This window comes from Echiichthys vipera (genome assembly GCF_963691815.1).
Source record: "Echiichthys vipera genome assembly, chromosome: X".
NCBI lineage: Eukaryota > Metazoa > Chordata > Actinopteri > Perciformes > Trachinidae > Echiichthys > Echiichthys vipera.
The window spans coordinates 16055026-16073057 of record NC_139825.1 but is presented as its reverse complement, the minus strand read 5'-3'; the positions used below and the strand labels follow the sequence as shown (position 1 = coordinate 16073057).

At 38.4% G+C, this 18032-nt stretch overlaps 1 protein-coding gene across 1 annotated transcript; it reads left to right on the top strand.

The window, feature by feature from the left end:
- Positions 1–8752: 8752 nt before the first annotated feature.
- Positions 8753–17715, top strand: LOC310965781 (tubby-related protein 3-like; the record flags this gene model as incomplete). Its single annotated transcript, XM_083939534.1, has 13 exons — positions 8753–8765; positions 12267–12410; positions 12533–12646; positions 12734–12865; positions 15101–15220; positions 15368–15502; positions 15586–15668; positions 15790–15954; positions 16123–16235; positions 16348–16456; positions 16570–16668; positions 17027–17198; positions 17582–17715. The coding sequence occupies 13 exons, from the start codon at positions 8753–8755 to the stop codon at positions 17713–17715; spliced, it is 1533 nt and encodes a 510-aa protein (XP_083795660.1).
- Between the last annotated feature and the right edge of the window lie 317 nt (positions 17716–18032).

Below are 18032 nucleotides of genomic sequence, written 5' to 3'. Positions count from 1 at the left end.
CATGACAAGAATCATGGCCTTAACACACCTGCATCTCAATATGGACTCACAGTCATAGGTTCCCCTGTTGACGACAGGAAGTCATGTGTTTTACATGTCTTTATACTTTAACAAACTCCTCCTAGAGATTTAATACGATTGACTCCAAAATGAGACTAGAACAATCAGACAAACACAGGTCAGATCAAATGATACTGAAAACTTTGAGTTAACACTTCACCGTATGGGTGCGGTATGGCGCCAAAGTCAGCTGATCGCTGAGTTGTTGACATCTGCAAAAACATTGTTCACCAAATTTGTCGTAGATGATAAGAGTCCCATTTAATGCCCATTTTATGCCCATTTTAGCATATTTACACGTGTAATACTTTAACAAACTCCTCCCAGGAATTTAACGTGATGTACTTCAAAATCCGCCAGTATCATCCAAAGACAAGTCTGACAAAACCATAACTGGCACATTTTCTATTTTTTGCTCCACGTTACCGTAGGTTGGTGTCAAATTTAGGCTTTTCGCCATGAAACAGGAAGTTGCTGTAAATTACAAAGATTATCCAATTTACATGAAATTTCCTTTGTGGATTCTGCACTTCATGTGCTTCATGAGCTTTTCGTCATGAAACAGGAAGTCGCTCTAACTTAAATATACATTGTCCAAACTGCATCAAATTTCTTATACATGATCAGAGTCCAGGCCTGAAGACAAACATTTGCCAATATTTACCAACAGCCAAAGCTCCACCTACTGGCAACAGAAAGTGAGCCTGATAGGACAAAATTCATCTGATTTACATTAAAATTTCAATGTGTGTTATACTCTTGATGAAGAGCAACACAAAACAGGTTTGGTACGCGCTCTCTAGCTCCACATGGGGGATGCAGAAAGCATTGCAAGAATGGCAGTAGATATTCCGCTGCCCCCCCCACCCTCGGCTCAGCATTCCGCGGTCGCGTAAAGCCACGACCGCCCCTGTCAGGGTCTGGCAGGCTCCCCCGACATGCAACGGGTGTGAGGGCCCGTTCATCACAGCTTGCGGCTTTAACTATTTAGTCATACTTTAACAAACTCCTCTTCCAGATTAAACACGATCAACTTCAAAATCAGTTGGTACCATCTCAAGACATGTCTGACTAAACGATACTGAAAACTTTTTTCACTGCAGCGTATGGGTGTGGCTTGGCGCCAAAGTTAAGAAACAGGAAGTTGCTGTAATTTCAACAAATATTGCCCAATGTGCACCAAATCTTTGATGCATGGCAAGAGTTCAGGACTGAAGACACTTTCAAGACAATATTGACTTACAGTGATGGTGCTCCCTGCTGGAACCCTCTAAATTACAGCCCCTCCCCCAAGATTGACATAAAAATATGAAAATCGGTAAGCATGAAAAACACCTCCAGACATTAAAAAAAAAGCCTCTTGGACCAATATCCTTAACTCAACAGGAATTTGGCCATGTAGAAATTTTATGGTCATTTTTCAGCTTTTGCACATGTCGTGCTTTAACAAACTGCTCTTAGAGATTTGACACAATCATCTTCAAAATTAACCTGTATCATCGAAAGACATGTTTGACAAATCGATCTTTTTTTGCCCCTTGTTGACGTGGCTGGAGACAAAGTTACACCATGAAACCGAACGTTGCTGTAAATTCACCATACATTGTCCAATCTCCCTCAAATTTATCGTGATTCATAAGAGTCACGCCCTAAACACAAACCAGTCTTAATATTGACTCACAGTCATAGCGCCCCCTGCTGGCAACAGGAAGTCAATGTTTTTACATGTTTTTATACGTTAAAAAACACGTCATACAGATTGTACACTATCAACTTCAAAATCAGTCAGTACCCATCTAAAGACATGACCGATCAAACTTTACTCATCATTTATGTTTTAACTTTACTCTGTAGACATGGCGTGGCCCCAAATTCAGCCGTATCGCCAACAACAGGAAGTTTTTGAAACTTGAGCATACATTATTTAATTTGCACCAAAGTTCTCATACATTACAAGACTCCAGGCCTGAACACACCTACATCTCAATATTGACTCATAATGATAGTGCCCCCTATTTGCAAACACTAAATTAAAGCTCCTCCCTCAGGATTTACATAAAATGATAAAAACCAATTGGCACAATTAACTCAACAAGACTTTTTTTTTCTGTGTCACTGTAGCTTGGCATCAAAGATAGGCCTTTTGCCATAGTAAAGAAACAGGAAGTAGCTGTAATTTCAGCATACATTGTCCAATCTGCACCAACTTTTTCATGCATGACAAGAGTCATGGCCTAAACACACCTACATCTCAATATGGCCTCATAGTCAAAGCACCCCCTGCTGGCCACAGGAAGTCACATGTTTTTACATGTCTTCATATTTAAACGAACTCCTCCTAGAGATTTAACACGATCGACTCCAAAATGAGTTCAAAACCATCTAAACACATGTCAGATCAAACTTTTCTGAAAACTTTGAGTTTTCACTGCACTGTACCGGCGTCAAATTGTTGAAACCTGCCCATACATTGTCCAAATTTCACCAGATTCGTCAGAAATGATAAGAGTCCCATCTTGAACACACATAGATCTCAAAATTGACTTAGAGTGATAGAGCCCCCTATTGGCAAACATTAAATTACAGCCCCTCCCACAGAATCGCCATTAAAAATCAGAAAACGGTAAGCATATACAACTCATCGAGATATACAAAAAAAACCTCTTGGAGAGATATGCTAAAGTCAACTGCAAGTCAGCCCTTTTGAATTTAGTGGAGATTTTTTGACATTTTGGAGATTTGCACATGTCATACTTTAACAAACTCCTCCTACAGATTAAACATGATTGACCTCAAAATCAGTCAGAACCATCCTAAGACATGTCTGACCACACAATACTGAAAACTTTTAGTTTTCACCACAACGTGTGGGCGTGGCTTGATGCCAAAATTAAGAAACAGGAAGTTGCTGTAATTTCAACAGATATTGCCCAATCTGCACCAAATCTTTGATGCATGACAAGAATTCAATCCTAAATACACTTGCATGACAATATTGACTCACAATGATAGCGCTCCCTTCTGGCAACCTCTAAATTACAGCCCCTTCCTCCAAGATTGACATATAATATGAAAATCAGCATATAAAACACCTCCAGATGTGAAAAAAAGACTCCTGGACGAATATCTAAGAAACCAATATCTAATATTTAAGAAAGTTAGTCATTTTTAATTTTATAGTTATTTATCCACTTTTGCACGTGTCATACTTTAACAAACTCCTCCTAGAGATTTGACACGATCATCTTCAAAATCATCCAGTATCATGTAAAGACATGTGTGACAAAACAATACTCGGCACATTTTCTATTTTTTGCTCCGTGTCGCCAAAGCTTGGCGTCACAGTTAGGCTTTTTGCAATGATTAAGAAACAGGAAGTAGCTGTAATTTCAGCATTCATTGTCCAATCAAGTTTCTCATGCATGATAAGAGTAACGTCCTGAACACACCTACATCTCAATATTGACTCCCACTGCTAGCGCCCCCTATTGGCATCATGAAAAATTACAAAGATTATCCAATTTACATGAAATTTCCATTGTGGATTCTACACTTCACGTATGGAAACATAAGGCGTGTTGTGTGTATTTTGGGTAATGGCATGGTGGCCATTTTGGGCTTTTTGCAGTGAAAGAGGAAGTCGCTCTAACTTAAATATACATTGTCCAAATTGCATCAAATTTCCTATAAATGATCAGAGTTCAGGCCTGAAGACAAACACATACCAAAATTAACCAACAGCCACAGCTCCACCAACTGGCAACAGGAAGTGAGCCTGATAGGACAAAATTAATCCGATTTACATTAAAATTTCAATGTGTTTTCTACACTTGATGAAGAGCAACACAAAGTGTGTTTGGTACGTGCTCTATGGCACCACAGGGGCGATGCAGGAAGTGCTGCAAGAATGGCAATAGATATCCTGCCTACCCCCACCCTCGGCGCAGCCTTCTGCAATAGCATAAAGCCATGACCACCCATGCCAATGTCTGACTGTCTCCCTTGACACTTGTCGGGTGACAGGGCCCGTTCATCGCTGCTTGTAGCTTTAATTATTTATTTATTTTTGTTATCCATGCCAATAAATTGCCTTTTTGGAAGCTTTATCATAAGAAATCTCCCTAAACTCCACACAAAATTCAAGGTCAGTGAAATGTACGTATTTCATTGTTTTCAGAAATGGGCGTGGCATATTGGCTTGCTAGCGCGCCCTAGAATCGTCCCGGGTGCTATGAATGAGGTACATTTACAAAAATAGGTAGGCATGTAGAACTCTTCCAGACAAAGAAAAAAAACTCTTAGAGCCATATCGTAAACTCAACAGGAAGTCGGCCATTTTGAACTTAGTGGCGATTTCCTGACATTTTGGAGATTTGTACCTGTCATACTTTAATGACCTCCTCCTACAGATTAAACACGATCGACGTCAAAATCAGTCAGTACCATCTAAAGACATGTCTGACCAAGTGATAGTGCAAACTCTGAGTTTTCACTGCAACGTGTGGGCGTGGCTTGTCGCCAAATTTAAGAAATGGGAAGTTGCTGTAATTTCAACAAACATTGCCCAATCTGCGCCAAACTTTATAGTTCAGGACTGGAGATACTTTCAAGATAATATTGACTTACAGTGATGGTGCTCCCTGCTGGCACCCTCTAAATTACAGCCCCTCCCCCAAGATATTTTTACATAAAAATATGTAAGCATATAAAACACCTCCAAACGTAAAAAGAAAAAAACTCTTGGACAAAGATCCTAAACGCCACAGGAAGTCAGCCATTTTTAATTTTTTACTCATTCATACGTTTTAACTTTACTGTGTAGATGTGGAGTGATCCCAAATTCTGCCGTATCGCCAACGACAGGAAGTTTTTTAACTTGACGATACATTGTTCAATTCACACCAAAGTTCTCATACATCACAAGAGTCCAGGCCTGAACACACCTACATCTGAATATTGACTCATAGTGATAGCGGACCCTATTGGCAAACACTTTTTGACACACATTTGATTGACTTAAAACTAGGAAAACCGGTAGGCATATATAACTCATTGATACATACAAAAAATCTTCTAGGAGCCATGTGCTTAAGTCATCAAGAATTCGTCCATTTTAAATTTCATGCCCATTTTCACCCTTTTGCACTTGTCATACTTTAACTAACTCCTCGTAGGGATCCAACACGATCGATTTCAAAATCAGCCAGTATTATCTAAAGGCATGTGTGACCAAACGATACTCAGCACTTTTTTTTTTGCCCACTGTTGCCGTGTCGTGGCGCCAAAGTTATGCCTCTCGTCATAACACCTACGTTGCTGTAAATTCACCATACATTGTCCAATCTCCCTCACATTTCTCATGATTCATAAGACTCATGCCCTAAACACAAACCAATCCTAATATTGACTCACAATCATAGCGCCCCCTGCTGGCAACAGGAAGTCACATGTTTTTAAAGAACTACTCCTACAGATTTTACATGATCGACTTTAAAGTCTATGAAAAGACATGTCTTATCAAACTTTCCTCAGTGCTTACGTTTTAATTTTACTGTGTAGAAGTGGCGTGGCCCCAAATTCAGCCATATCGCCAACAACAGGAAGGTTTTGTAACTTGACCATGCATTGATCAATTTGCACCAAAGTTCTCATACATCACAAGACTCCAGGCCTGAACACACCTTCATCTCAATATTGTGATAAGTGATAGCGCCCTCTATTGGCAAACACTAAACACTAAAAAAGCCTCTAGGAGCCATGTGCTTAAGTCAACAGGAAGTCGGCCATTTCTTATTTTATGCCCATTCTCGTCCTCGCACTTTTGCATGTGTCGTACTTTACCCAATTCCTCCTGGGAATTTAACACAATATACTTGAAAATCAGCCAGTATCATATAAAGAAATGACTAATCAAACAATATTCAACACTTTTTCAATTTTGGCTTGGCGTCAGAGTTAGGCCTTTTGCAATAGTTAAGTAACAGCGGGTAGCTGTAATTTCAGGATATATTGTGCAATCTGCACCAAATTTGTCAAGCATGACAAGAGTCATGGCCTAAACACACCTACATCTCAATATGGACTCACAGTCAAAGCACCCCCTGCTGGTGACAGGAAGTCACATGTTTTTACATATCTTCATACTTAAACAAACTCCTCCTACCAAATTCACATGATCAACTTCAAAATCAGTACCATCTAAATGCATGTCTGATCAAATGATACTGAAAACTTTGTGTTTTCACTGCACCGTGTGGGTGTGGCATGGAGCCAAAGTCGGTGCTATCGCCAAACAAGGCAATTCTTGAAACCTGCTCATACATCGTCCAGTTTTCCCCAAATTTGTAATACATGACAAAAGTCCCAGCCTGAAGACACTTACATCTCAATATTGACTCATAGTGAAAGTGCCTCGATTGGCAAACACTAAATTACAGCCCCTCCCCCAGGATTGACGTAAAATTTTGAAAATCAGTAGGCATAAGTAACTCATCGAGACGTACAAAAATTCCTCCGGAAGTGATATGCTAAAGTTAACATGAAGTCAGCAATTTTGAATTGTATGGTCATTTTGCACATTTGGTCATATATTAACCAACTCCTTTTAGGGATTTAACACGACTGACTATAAAATCAGTCAGTATCATCTAAAGACATGTCTGATCAAACAATACTACTTTTTTGCTCCATGTCGCCGTAGCTTGACGTCAAAGTTAGGCCTTTTGCAATAGTTAAGAAACAGGAAGTAGCTGCAATATCCGCATACATTGTCCATTCTGCAACAGATTTCTCATGCATGACAAGAGTTATGGCCTGAACACACCTAAAACTCAATATGGACTCACAGTCATAGGTTCCCCTGCTGGCAACAGGAAGTCATGTATTTTTACAGAACTTTATACTTTAACAAACTCCTCCTAGAGATTTAACATGATCGACTTCAAAATTGGTTAGTACCATCTTAAGACTTGTGTGACCAAACAATATTCAGCTTTGCATTTTAACTGCACCGTGTGGGCGTAGCTTGGTGCCAAATTTGGCCCTATCGTTAAACAAGAGAACATTGTTTAAACCTGACCATACATTGTCTATTTTTCATCAAATTGTACATACATGACCAGAGTCCTAGCCTGGACACACCTACATCTCAATATTGACTCTTGGTGATAGTGCCCCATGCTGGAAAACCTTAAATTACAGCCCCTCCCCTGAGATTGACATAAAATTCTGAAAACTGTCAGGCATATATAACTCATTGATACATACAAAAAACTCTCGAGAAGCCATGTGGTTAAGTCAACAGGAAGTCAGCCATTTTTTAATTTTATGCCCATTTTTGCACTTTTGCACGTGTCATACTTTAACAAACTCCTCCTAGGGATTTAACACGATCAACTATCTAAAGGCATGTCTGACCAAACCATACTCAGCACTTTTTTTTCCCCCAGTGTTGCCGTGTTGTGGCACCAAAGTTATGCCTCTCGCCATAAACATGAACACACCTACATCTGAATATTGACTCATAGTGATAGCGGCCCCTATTGCCAAACACTAAATTACAGCCCCTACCCCAGGATTGAAATAAAATTATGAAAACCGGTTGGCATATATAACCCATCGAAACAAACAAAAAAGCATCTTGCAGCAATATGCTAAAGTCAACAGGAAATCGGCCATTTTGAATTTTATGCCCATTTTAGCACATTTACATGTGTCGTACTTGAACAAACTCCTCCCAGGGATTTAACACAATCAACTTCAAAATCACCCAGTATCATCTAAAGACATGTCTGACAAAATGATACTCTAAACTTTCTCTATTTTTCAGTCCTTGTCGCCATAGCTTGGCGTCAAAGTCAGGCCGTTTGCAATAGTTAAGAAACAGGAGGTAGCTGTAATTCAAACATACATTGTCCAATCTGCCCCAAATATCACATGCTTGACAAGAGTCATGTCCTGAATACACCTACATCTCAATATTGACTCACACTGCTAGCACCCCCTATTGGCAGGATGAAAAATTACCAAGACTATCCGATTTACATGAAATTTTCCATTGTGGATTCTGCACTTCATGTATGGAAACATAAGGCATGTTTTGTGTATGTTGGTTAATCACATGGTGGCCATAATGTGCCTATCACCATGAAACAGAAATTCACTCTAACTTCAAGGTACATTGTCCGTACATGATGAAAGTCCAGATCTGAAGACAAACACATGCCAATAGTAACCAACAGCCACAGTGCCACCTACTGGCAACAGGAAGTCAGCCTGATATGATAGATGTGATCATATTTACATAAAATTTTCAATGTGGGTTCTACACTAGATACAGAGTGAAGCAAAGCGTGTTTTGTATGCACAGGAAGCGCTGCAAGAGTTAAGATAAATAGCCCAGATCTCCGCACTCTCCATGCAGCATCTCGCGGCCACGTACAGCTGTGCCCGCCATGGTCCCGCCAGCTACCCTGACGCACAGTGGGTGCAAGGGCCCGTTAATTGCCGCTTGCGACTTTAATTTGATTTGTATCTTTAAACATACAATTTCAGGCAACTAGTAATACACAATATTTAATTTCTTAATATAACTAATCAACACAGGACTTTTCATGGTGGTATCTATTATATTATCTGGATATCTGATATCTATTTCTAATCTTCTTTCTGTTTCTTGGGAACCTCCGCAGAAATGCTCGCAGATGGTGAGTAGCTGATTAGAGTAATCCCAGCTGAAGGTTCAGGCATCCTGGTTGTGTAGTAGTCAATGGGGGTGAAACTGTCTCTTTGTTAAAGATCCTCTTAGAAGTCGTGTCATGTGGCCCCTCTGTGGGATGTGTAGCTTTGTGGGCATTCTGAAGCTGGATGGAGTCAGACACATTGCTGCCTAGAAAAAATCACAACATACTTGGTGAGAGATTGTGTTAAGGCATGGTTTTCATATGGATATATACAGGTTTAAATGCAATGATTTTGTCTTTAAGGCAGTACACTCTTTGTCATGTTTACTCGCTAAACCAAAATGTGGATGTACTTTACACATCAGCCATGCCCCTCCACAATCACACTGTGAAAGAAGCCTGGACACAAGACAGGTATGTCAACATTACCACAAAACAATATAGAACCCTGTAAATGTTTATGTAATCCAAATATGTTTCATATGAGGCCATCTAGATATCCTCCTTGAGTTTTACCTGAGGCCTTATGGTTTTCTTAATGGTTATTACGGCTTTACCAAACTTTCCACTGGCAGGTTTGACTTGTTAGTGTAAGAATGACACTTTGTACAGACTTCACTGAGCTATGGAAAGGCAAAGATTGAAAGCTTTAACACTGTACTGTACATTTTAATCCAGGTCTGTGTCATGGCAGTGTGAGCATTGTGTTCAGATGAATTGTAGCCGTGTCTTTGTGGGGAAAGTCCCCTTGGAATAAATAAGCGAAATATCTCTCTAAGTATTTAGTTTACATAGACCCTAATATGGATGGATGGCTGGAGGGAGTGTATTGTCTTTATTAGAATGCTATAGATGAATGTTAAAAACTGCAGAATAAAATGTTTATACTGTACAGGTATGTAAAAGGATACATTATACAGTTATTTATACTGGTATATGTAATATTTAAAAAAAACACACAATTTATTTTGTTTAGAAGCATGGTACAGTATTGAAGTCTTTTGTTCAACTTTCTCAGTTTCCAGGCCAGAGATGAAACAATTTGTTCATTAATCAGTAGGCCGAAAGAAAATGAATCAACTTTTTATTCCAATCAATTAATTAACAATTAAGCGATATCAATATGACAACATGGACTTTACTGTTTATGTTATGCATCAAACAATTAATCAATGAGTCAAGAAAATAATTGACAGGTAAATAAATAATGACAAAATGACACGATTTTAATAGATGTTGGCATTACTATGATAATGGATGACCGTTAGTTATATCATTACATTTAGTTACTAACATGCATCTCAACTTGTTTTTGCGTCAGGATTCAAGAGGATGAGGATTCTGCTTCAGCCCAGCAACTGAAAGTTCAGGTAGATCCTTCATGCAAAATTGACTCCTAAAAAATATGAAATCCCATTCCATATAATGGAAACCATGAATAAAAAAGATGTCAGCAGCATCTTGTGACAGCTGTGCCGAAGACTGCATGTGGACAGTAATCACACTAGATAAACAAGTCTTCTCCCTCCTCCCAAGCCATTGTTGGTTTCTCCCATTGACGTGTTTCTACAGAGCAGATGGCTTTACACATAAATCCTATTAACAACTTTCTGCTGATGGAGACTCAGTGAGTACAGGGCTTTCCCACTCTTTCATTATCTCCACCGGGAAGCCTGCTTTTTTATTTTCTAACTTCTAAAAAGAAGCTGTGGTAGAGCTGAAGTCAGAGACCACACCATGTCTGCAGAGAAGGTAAAAGGGTGGGGTGTACTTTTTATTGACTCAAATATATTGTGTGATTACATGTGTGATGACATGTAGGTATTTAGAGAGAGACCTAGAGATAAAGGGTTCTCTGATAAGAGTCAAATAATACTTTTTGTGGCATACAACAATAGTTACAGTCGCACTGCCCATGCACAGTTTAGAATTAGGATGGATTGATGGCATTGGACTGCATACTTGAGACATTTTTGTATATTTTTGGCCTTCTGTTGAGTTAGCGATGTAGAATACTCAAGATAAATCTGGTCAAAGGCATTTCGAAGACTGATTATGTAGCCTGTAATAATTTTTGACCCACAAGTGAGATAACGGCTCTGTATACAAATGCCAGCATAGGAGAGCACGACCGGTTACACAACAGAGATTATGCATGACTTCAAAACTGGAAAGCATCTCTTTAGTCAGCTGCAACAAGGACCAACTTCATATTTGACATTGCGTTACCTCTTGATTGAACATCCAAGTTTATGGAGCTTGCCTGCTGAGCAATGCATCTGCAAAATGACACAAGGGATTGAAGGCAGTCAGTAATCCAGCTCCCCAAACCACTTACTGTATAGCACTGCTGTTGTCCAAACAACGTCTAACAGCACTTCCTTTATTATGCAATTTCCTTCTTTAATTAACTTTTAGAACCTTATCTATATGAATAATTAATCAACTTGTTTGCTTAAAAGTCAAGGAAATCTTTCATTATTAAACATAATTTAATTAATCTGTAATTAAATCCAAATCCTCTCAGGGAATTGCATTGATTTTATAACAGAAGTATGCATCAGCTCGTCCAGAATTTACAAAGCAATGCACAAAGGTCACTAGATGACTTTAAGATATATTTTTAAAACATATGCTTTGATTATCATGTGAAGGATTGTACAAATTGTACAATTGATTGTACAATTCTACAAAAAATGTCAATAGTTCAAAAGAAAACTATAATGCACATACATGCTCCTTTGGGAGTAACACAACAATTCATTACAATGATGACAAATGTCCAATCTGCTGCCATAACTCTGAGTTGTGGGTTGTCTGAGAACACAAATAGTCCTCGATCGACGCAGGATCTACATCTAATAGGATTACCTTTACTGTCTTTGCTCGCCACAATCACACTGACCTTCTTCTCTGTAACTTGGGTCAGTGATGTGTTGTTCCTGTCGCATAGTTCTTCGAACTCCTCATGTTTGGGGTCAAGGGTTTGGGCCCCCTTTGGACTTTCCCCTTAAGCGTGTACCCTGACAACCACAATGAACCTTTGTTTTGCCGGAGATAAAGAAAAAACAGCAAAATGAACACAACATTTACATTTTGACAGAATATAGTTTATTTTAAATACAAAACAACAGTCAAGAAATAGCCCATACATACATTTTCTGACTCTCCTTATATTGTCCTCGGTGGTTAATTCTATAAAATAATTTACTTGCCATTTTGGGTCTTTTAATGTGTCATGTAATTTTTAATACCAATAAAATTAATGAATAAAATTTTATTATTGTATAGATGGGAAACAATATTAATAGGTATAGAATTAGCAACAATACAATTCTTATAAATATTTTGTCCTTTCTACTCCTTGCCTCCTTCCTCTTCACATCTGACCTTGTAATGGTGAGTTATTATGATTGAAAAAGCTCTTTAAATGCTATTTTAGTAAGTATTCCAAGATTATTTTTATTTTTGTCCACTTCTCGTAATCTTTTCTGCTCTTCTGTCATCTGTTTTGTGTCATTAAAGAAAATCCACAGAAGGTAAAAAAGAAGAAAGATGAGACAAATGGCACAACAGAAGCCAAGCCAATTGCAAAAGAGGCCAAGCCCAAAAAAATAAAAACTAAGAAAAATGAAGACCTATCTGAAGAGGAGAGCCCGACCATCCCAAGTGAGGAACTTTAAAGATATGCTATGATAGAAAGCAGATAACAAATGTATACGTTGTATTTTTCTCTTTCTCGACTTATCTTACCAATTAATAACACTGGTATATCCTTATCAACATTATAGATGGAAAGAAAGTGAAAAAAAAGAAACTACAAAAAGATAAAGAACCAGAAAAGGGAAAAGAAAAGGAGAAAGAGCCAAAAAAGAAAGCCAAAAGTGCGCCAAAAAAGAAAAAAGGTATGTCATTGAAACTTGGGCCGTTAAAACCAACAGAAAATCAACAGACCAAACAATTGTCAATCGAGTATGTTTCCATCTCTCCAGGTTCAGGGACAGATAATGACGACGATGACGATGATGATGAAGACACCCCCAAAAAGAAGACTAAGAAAAAGACAACAAAGGAAAGCTCTCCATCTGAAACTTCTGCCAAAGAAAAGAAAACTAAATCTAAAGGTATGGCAAGCTGCAGGAACAACAGTTATAACAGACAAATGTTAAGAGGATTAAATGATTTTATCGTGTAATGGTGAGTGAGTGCAAACTTGGTAGCAGAGGCAACAAAACACGACAATAACGTGTGAGTAGCAACTCTGGAAAATGTAATCAATGTTGCAAATGTCAAACAGTATATTTCTTGTTAATTCTACTTACAGATAAAAATGGAAGTGTGTGGCCAGACTCCTCTTTAGCCTTTTGTAGCACTTTTACCTTGCAAGTCTGCAGAAAATAATTTTAGCCGCTTAAAGTTTCTTTTTTCAAAAAACACTGATCAGCCAACACCTTTGCTAACTTATAACTCTACTGAGAAATAATTGAGGACTGTGAATAACTCCAAAAAACTTGAGTCTTTTTACATCTTGAGAACTGAAATGAAAGAGAGATGTGAGGCTGCGGTGTTCTCCATTCTTAAATGTTTGGTACATACAGAGGCCGTTTTGTAGGTTCCCAAAGCATTTATGGACACTTAACCATTTTTTTGCGATGCTAGCAGGATGGCTCAAAGGGAGGCAATGTTGTTTTGTCAGTTGGTCCACCACTTTGGTACTGTTTGAAATTAAATGTAGTACAGGTGTTGATGGTCCCCAGAGGATGAATTCCTCTGACTGGTGATCCCCTGGCTTTCCTTTAGCGCAACCATGAAAATGATATTTGTGGTTTTGCAAGTGACATGTCAACCCTTGGATTTCATTGCCATGAAATTTGGTACAGATTCATGTTTTCCATCAGGGAAATTATAATACCTTTGTTGATTCCAATTTATCTAGCACCATCATCAGGTCAACATTTCAATTTGTCCAACACTTTTTGATAACCAAATATCTGCAAAACCCCTTCTGCCAGCGATTTGAATTTGAACTTGGTCTGGCAATAGCCAGGCTACGCTAAATTGAGAAGGTGAATATTATACCCGCTAAACATTATTGTGTTAGCATTTTCATTGTGAGCATGTTAGCATGTAGCTTTAAGCATTACAAGCACACGAGCAGAGCTAGCATGGCTGCAGACCAGTCTAGTCCTGAAACACTCATCCAGTCTATCAGAACAAAAATCTGTTATGCTTGATGTCACTAAATATTAGGGGGGAGGGGGGCGGGGGGTATGACTGGCTTTTCATGTGTGTAGCTTATTATTCATTTGACTTGAGGTCATATCAAGTGAGCAATCAGTGCAGAGTTATGACAGAGCCTCAATTTGAATTGCTGTATAATATAGCCCAGAGTGTTGCTGCTCTTTTTTCTATTACTTTGGTTGAATGATCTCCAGAATGTTTGCCTCAGAGCTCAACTTCACCTTCCTCCACCTCAGCTCAGCTGTCATTCATTTCAGGAATACCTGCTCCAACTTGTGTTTGTCGCTTCTTGCTCCCCCTGTAAAGAAAAGAAAAGCCAGGTGCTCTGTAACCATGGAAGGGGATTTCATTAAATCAGTATAAGTGTGTATATGCTTTTAATACTACTTTAGAATTTGGTTTTTATATATTTATATGACAAAGTGTAGAAATGGCACACATTACACGACTAGTTAACATTTAGATAAAAAAGTCAAAGCTGTTTTTTTCTAGTGACTCAACCTGTAAGACTTACCTTAGCAGATTTCTAACAACATGCTTTCAATTCCTAAAGTTCATAAATGCCAAAACTATACAGGGATCACAGACAGAGGTGATCAATCAGCAAGTCAACATATGAGTTCATGTTGGGACAGATTCCTCATCGTGGAACATGTTTTAAGAGTTAGCGCTGACACATTTGTGAGTGTAATCGAGGTTTTGAGGACACAAGACTTGTGCCATGAGATTTGAGTGAGGAATTTGGCATCCTTCACCTCAATATCTTCCAAGTTATGCACCGTGTTGTATCCTTTGCATGTACGGTAAACTCCGACTGAGAGCAAAGCAAATACCTGCAAGTGATCAGTCAGTCTACCTTTCACGCAATATGCGTCTTTCTGTCTCAGTCTCAAATCCGGGCTTGCTTGCTGCTTACAGTTTGGGTTTATTTTACACTTACTCCATACTTATCAACAAGGCCACTGTCTAATACACAAAGGAGTGAGATTGATATTATTTGTCTATGAAAAAAAAAGATTATATTCCTCAGTGTTTGATGACATTCTTGTTTCACGTGATGATTATATCATGTTCGAGGACAGAGATTTTTAACATTCTACTTGTTTCTCATTATTCAGAGGACAAAGATTCTGATGGAAAAGATAAAAAGTCCAAGTCAAAGGAGAAAGACAAGAAGAAAGAACCAGCTTCATTGTTTCAGATAAACAGAGAAAAAGACTCAAAAAGCAAAAATAAAGGTGATTACATTTTGATAAACTCACAACTCGAACCTCCATTTTTTTGCTTAGCTGAAAACAAACTGTGTTGTCATTGCTTCCTAATAGTTCTTAAAGATTTATGAAATTCAACCAAAAATCTTATCTTTATGCATTTCTCTTGAGCAGCTGCCAAATCAGACAGTGACGACAGTGAAGAGGAGACAAAGTCAGCCAAATCAAAGAAGAAATCCACAGCCAGCTCATCATCTTTGTTCCAAACATCAGAAGACAAGGACAAAGACAAGAAGACAAAGAAGAAAGGCACGTTTATCACTATCTTTTTCGTCCATATACACCATATACACTGACAAGTCCATTGACCATTTTGTTTTTTTATACTTCAGCAAAGGCAGAAGTCAGTGATGATTCTGACTCAGAAAAAGAAGAAAAATCAAAGAAGAAAAAGGGCAAAGGGAAGAAGAAAAAGGTGTCTCAAATATCACAATTCACACATAAATAAAAAGACGGTTTAATACTACTAAGGCAGAGCCAACATTTAATTTTAATGTGAGAAAATAAAGATGAACTTATTTATCCTTCTTGACCAGGCGAGATCTCCATCACCTGTGATTGAGTTTGACGACTTGGAAAAGTTTGTGATGGAGCCTGCTCCACAGGGCGTGACTGTCAAATGCAGAGTGACTCGAGACCAAAGGGGAATGGACAAGAGCCTCTACCCTCTGTATTACTTTCACCTCGACAACGAAAAGAAGGTCAGGGGTTTTTCTTCATTGCAGTTTGATAGTTCAGAGTTTTGGGATTCAGTTTTGCAACGGTAAAGTAAATTATTTGGTCCACATGTATACACACAAGGATTTATGTACATTATGTTGCTCCTGTTCTTTAAATCTAACAGGACTACTATTTGTATTTCTTTGTAGACTTTCCTGTTGGCTGGAAGGAAAAGAAAGAAATGTGCTACTTCAAATTACCTCATCTCAATCGATGCCACAGATTTATCTAGAGGTGGAGAGAATTTTATTGGAAAGCTGAGGTACACTGTAAAAATCATTCATTAATTTCGAACTAACACATTAAATGTGCTATGTCCCCCAAGTATTCTTTCACTGTGATTTTTTAATTTTGTATTTTATTGTCTACTGTAGGTCCAATTTAATGGGTACTAAGTTCACCGTTTTTGACAATGCTCTGAATCCAGAGAGGGCTCTTCCAGACATGTCTAATGCACGGCAGGAGCTAGCAGGCATCATCTATGTAAGTCCTTTGACAGCTCGTCATAGATTATCTACATTGAATTTGTATTTGATTTAAAAACATAAGTGGTACAATTGGAAAAGCATCTTGAGTTGACTTATTTCTTGCGTCAGGAAACAAATGTCTTAGGAATGAAAGGACCCAGAAGAATGACGATTATAATTCCAGGAATGGATAAGGACAATGACCGAGTGCCTCTCCGACCACGAAATGTAATTAATGTTTATTATTACTCTGAGTTTAACATAAAAACTGCAAAATGAATATAATTAAATGCTGAACAAAACAGGTCACCAAAGTGTTACGCCAGAAAGTGTGTCATGAGGATTATCAAGTCCAACTGTGGATATTTTTACTTCATGTCTGTGAAACCGTCAGATGACTCATGGGCAAGGGCAGGCAACCCAGAATCCCTTGCTGCTATGCACAATACCAACACATTATATCAACACTGCTCGCAGCTTGATTTATGATATTTTGTCAGATTGTTATGAGAGCAACACAAGGCCAACATATAAAATCATACTTTGCTGGTGTTTTCCCGACTTACGTTTTGCCTATTCTTCTCAGGAATGTGACGGCCTGTTGATAAGACACCAGAATAGAAGGATGGAAAATCTGATTGAGCTTCACAACAAGGCGCCTGTGTGGAACGAAGAAACTGCGTCTCATGTGCTCAACTTCAATGGCAGGGTCACCCAGGCCTCCATCAAGAACTTCCAGATAGTCCATAGCAAAGACTGTGAGTACAGCTTCTATCTATATATCAATAAAGACAAACACAATGTTTCTACACAACTCGGTGTTAAGTTATTAGACAAAGAAATACAAAGCAGTGTATGTTCAGGTCACAAACATTCCCTACCTTGTAAAATTGCGAACACCTATTAGGTGGATGCTCTTTCTTTTGAGTTTTGTCTCAGACATGGGTCAAACATTTAATGATGTTATGAAGTCACTCATTAATAAAAAACATGTTCTATTTTTTGACCATTTTTGCATAATGCTTAGTTACAGTTTTAAATTAAAAAACAAAACGTTTTTTTTCCAACAGAGGGTTAATTTATACAAATTAATATTTATTATTTAATATCTATATAACCTGCGATCTCTTGCCTTTTTCAGTGGACTACATTGTGATGCAGTTTGGTCGAATAGCTGATGACATTTTCACACTGGACTACAAATACCCGATGTGCGCTGTGCAGGCCTTCGCCATCGCGCTCTCCAGCTTTGATGGCAAAATCGCCTGCGAATAGCAGACGTTTATAACCTTTATAACTTCCTGTGATAGGCGGCAATAAAAAGTGATGGTTCCCTGAACGTGACAATACCAGCTGCTGTGCTGTTGCCTTTGTGGGCATGTGATTCCCTCCAGGAGTGAGAGACTAAATTGGTCTTTTCATCTGATCTTGCATGATGGTACACCTCGAAGATAAAGGTTACTAACATCATTAAAAGAGGTCAAACCGTGTTATTTGTTTGGCTTTGTTGTGATGTGCTGTATTGTCTTGTATTTAAAATAACAATAGGTCACTGATGTCTTGTGTCACATTGTCAGTGAAATGCAAAATAC